This window comes from Neolamprologus brichardi, chromosome 22 (assembly GCF_056152115.1).
Source record: "Neolamprologus brichardi isolate AB-2024 chromosome 22, ASM5615211v1, whole genome shotgun sequence".
NCBI classification, from domain to species: Eukaryota; Metazoa; Chordata; class Actinopteri; order Cichliformes; family Cichlidae; genus Neolamprologus; species Neolamprologus brichardi.
The window spans coordinates 34579054-34582500 of NC_142124.1; the positions used below are offsets into that span (position 1 = coordinate 34579054).

General features: G+C 41.9%; 1 protein-coding gene across 1 annotated transcript; it reads right to left on the reverse strand.

Moving 5' to 3' along the window:
- Positions 1-1098: 1098 nt before the first annotated feature.
- Positions 1099-3133, reverse strand: cart4 (cocaine- and amphetamine-regulated transcript 4). The gene is made up of 4 exons (XM_087835163.1): positions 3031-3133; positions 2796-2958; positions 2154-2237; positions 1099-1390 (listed from the first exon to the last, which is right to left on the reverse strand). The coding sequence occupies exons 2-4, from the start codon at positions 2934-2936 to the stop codon at positions 1283-1285; spliced, it is 333 nt and encodes a 110-aa protein (XP_087691289.1). The 5' UTR covers positions 2937-2958; positions 3031-3133; the 3' UTR covers positions 1099-1282.
- Between the last annotated feature and the right edge of the window lie 314 nt (positions 3134-3447).

The window sequence follows — 3447 nt, forward strand, 5'->3', positions numbered from 1 at the left end:
AGGTTCATACATTTATAACCTTATAATTTAAACTTGAAACAGCAGCCGAAAATGAAAACAGCAGAAACAAATGTAACCATGAACTTTGGAGAAAAACAAGCAAACCTTAACTGTAAATGTTCAGTTCCATGTTATCATCTGATTTAAGGTTCAGAGTGGGTGTGAATGATCGAAACAAGGATTCTGAACTGTTGGGGGGGCAGAGACTTCTCAGTGAGCAGCAGATGAATGTGGAAGGAAAGTGTTTGGTCTCACTGGGCAGATCCCCTTTGAGCTCCTGATTTTTTATTTCAAACTGAAGCTCATTGAATGCCAGATTCCTGCTACACCGTCACACACCTGCAGCTCTGACAGCTGAGCTCAACCAACCCAGTGACTTCAAGGTTTCCTGTAAATCTAATCACTGCGCTCTTTACGTCTGATGCATCAGACGATTGTGTTTTATTGCTAAAACTGCATCACTTTCATCGTGTTTAGTCCTCCATCAGTACATATAAGGGTGTAATGTTATATTAAATATTACAGGTAATATTCAGTAATTTTGCAAAACTTTCAATCTTTGGACTTATAAAATTCATGAATTTCCTTCACCAAACTGGAGCACTGAGCTCTTGAATGGTCTGATGATGGTCTGATAAACAATAATTACTTGTCAGATCATTATTTACAAAAATGATATTACAATGAAAATGCCATTAAAAGGCTCCAAAAGGCTCCAACAGCACAAACATGGTCCAGAGGTCCAGTTCAATCGCTCCACTTAGCTGAGGTCAAGCCTCGCAGACAGCTAGCAGCTACAGACACCTGTGTCACCGTCCACCTGCAAGTCAAGGAGGCCACACCCCTAACAAACTGCAAATCTTAATCCACAGGTGAGTTAAAAAACATTGTCCCCCTGTACAGGTGTTACAAAGGTAGACATTATCTATAAAGACCAGTTTGTGTATCAGACTGTAAATATTTATTTCTGCTGTTTTAACATGGGAGTCTATGGGGACAGACTCACTGCTGCCTCTGCTGGACGTCAGAGGAACTGCAGGTGTTGGCTGAAAACGTGAACAGATTGTAAATCATGAAGTCTTTGGAGCCGTGCAGCTTTATGAAGAATCTTTATTAACAAAAATAAATTAATCTGAAGGACAAACACCAAAAACTTTAAAACAAAGACCAAAATATGGAGCGAGACGATTGGTGAGAGAGTGCACTTCTGTCTTTCTGAGCACTGTCTGTGTGAGCGCCCAGACCGAGTTTAGGTCCTCATGAGGAAAATGTGTGCGAGTGGTCAGTAGCAGCGCAGGAAGAAGGTGTTGCAGGCTGTTCCTCTCAGACAGTCGCAGAGCCGACCAATCCGAGGTCCGTGTTTCATCGCACACCGCTCACCCACATCGCACTGATGAAGACAGAGAGAGAGGATTCAGGGTGTGTCACAATGGACCGATGCAGAATCAGACGTTTCCTCAGAAAAATAAAGAAACACTGAGAGACATCTGAGGGTCACGAAGCTTAAGCACTGACTGCCCACAGGTCCTGGACTCACCGTCACAACATGAGTCGAGGGTTGGTGAAGTCAGGCACTCACGGCTGCGTTTGTCCTCGCAGCCTTTTAAACTTCCTCTGCTGTAGAGTCAAAACTATGATGTAGTTGTATAATTTGTATTCTGAGTTGTAATCTTTGTCAATCTATATTTTTAAAAAAGAGTTACATAACTAACTAAAGTAAATGTAAAAAGCCTCTCTGTCCTGAGTACAGCTGAGCAGCTTTGGACTGTAAAACCAGTGCTCGCTGTGTTTTCTCTGGACTGGGCTCCAGTTCATCTATTATTTGTCCATCCAGGCTCTCAGCATCTGATGGGTTTAATCATCACATCAGCCCCATCCTGCGAGATTTTACTGATCACTTTTGAAGCTCTTCATCAGCTCAGAACTGCGAGTCAGTTCTCAGCCTCGAGTCCTTTACGTGGTCTTTTTTCATCACGAGCCCTCAGAGGCGAGATTTGATCTTCATGATCGTCTCTCGCCATGATCCTGAATCATATAAGAACTTTTTTTATTTGGATCTGTGCTCGCTGCTTTCAGTCGAAGCACTTTGGAAACGTTTTTTCAGAAGATGCTTAAAAAAATAAATAAATAACATCGTGTCAAAGTGTTCTCACCCGCGGGATCACGCTGGCTTTTTTCTCCACAGAGAGCCCGGCTGAGCTGTCAGCTTCATCCAGAAGACCCTGCAGAGCTTCAGCCTGCACACACACACACACACACACACACAGACACACACTTATATTACTGGTGTCACAGATTCATCTCTGAGACTTCATGGGGAAACTTTATACATTTTAAAAAGTAACTTACAGAAAATAAAAACAGCAAATATTTAATAAAAAATAAAACATGAATGTTTTCTCTCCTTAAATCCTCAGAAATATGAATCTCATTCAGTTTGTGTCTGCGGACTCAGTAATGGCTGTGACTTCATGTATATTTTGGTTTCAGTCTGTTTCAGTTTTACCGTCTTTGATTTATTTTTCATATTTTGCTCTAAAAAACTGTTGTTAATTATCTTTATTTTACCTGTGCTTCGTAGCACACTTTGTCTCTTTTACTAGTTTAAAAAGTCAGAATCAGGTTTCTCATTACATGCTATTGAACTGTATTTTATTGCTTCCTTTAGTCAGTCTTTAAAATGAAGCACAAATGTCATCAGATTAAACATTTGAATCTTATTTGATTAGAAAACACAAGCGGACCTTTTCAAAATAAAAGACATACAAAGATCACGTATGAGACAGATGACTCACCAGCTCGCTGGTTGTGAGTCCGAGGGTTGGGTCATCGGGCGCAGACAGCAGGTGGCTGTTGCCTGACCTTTGGCCTTGACAGAGTGATGTCAGCACAGACAGACAGACGGACAGATAGACCACGGCTCGTTTGCTCTCCATCTCCAAAAGCACCTTTAAAAACCTATAAAACAATCAGAGAATGAGTTTCTCATGTCAACTGTCACTAAAGTCACGAGAAGGTGAATAAACTCACTTTAAACTAATAATTAAAGGTCCTCCAGGAAGGCGTCACAAACTCTTCTTCTGTGGTGTCTGGTCTCAGTCAGGTAGTTGTTTCTCTTTAGCTTTTCCTCTCCCTCTCCTTCCTCCTCATGAGTGTTGGTTTGTCTGCCTCCTCTATTTATACCTCCACCTCCTCCGCCTCTGCCTCCTCTCCGTCGCTCAGATTATTCATGTATGCAGCTTATGAGATAAACTGTGTGGATGTGCTCTGCTGTGATTGATGGCGTGTCCGTGAGTTCATATTAAACAGGTCAATACTGAGTGTTTACATGAATGTTTACCTGCTGCACACAGGTCAAAAGGTCACCGTGTGACGCACAGCTGAAGAAGAGGAGGACTCGTGTGACTGCTCATCAGGTGGAAGAGTTTTGTCCTTAATGATCACGCT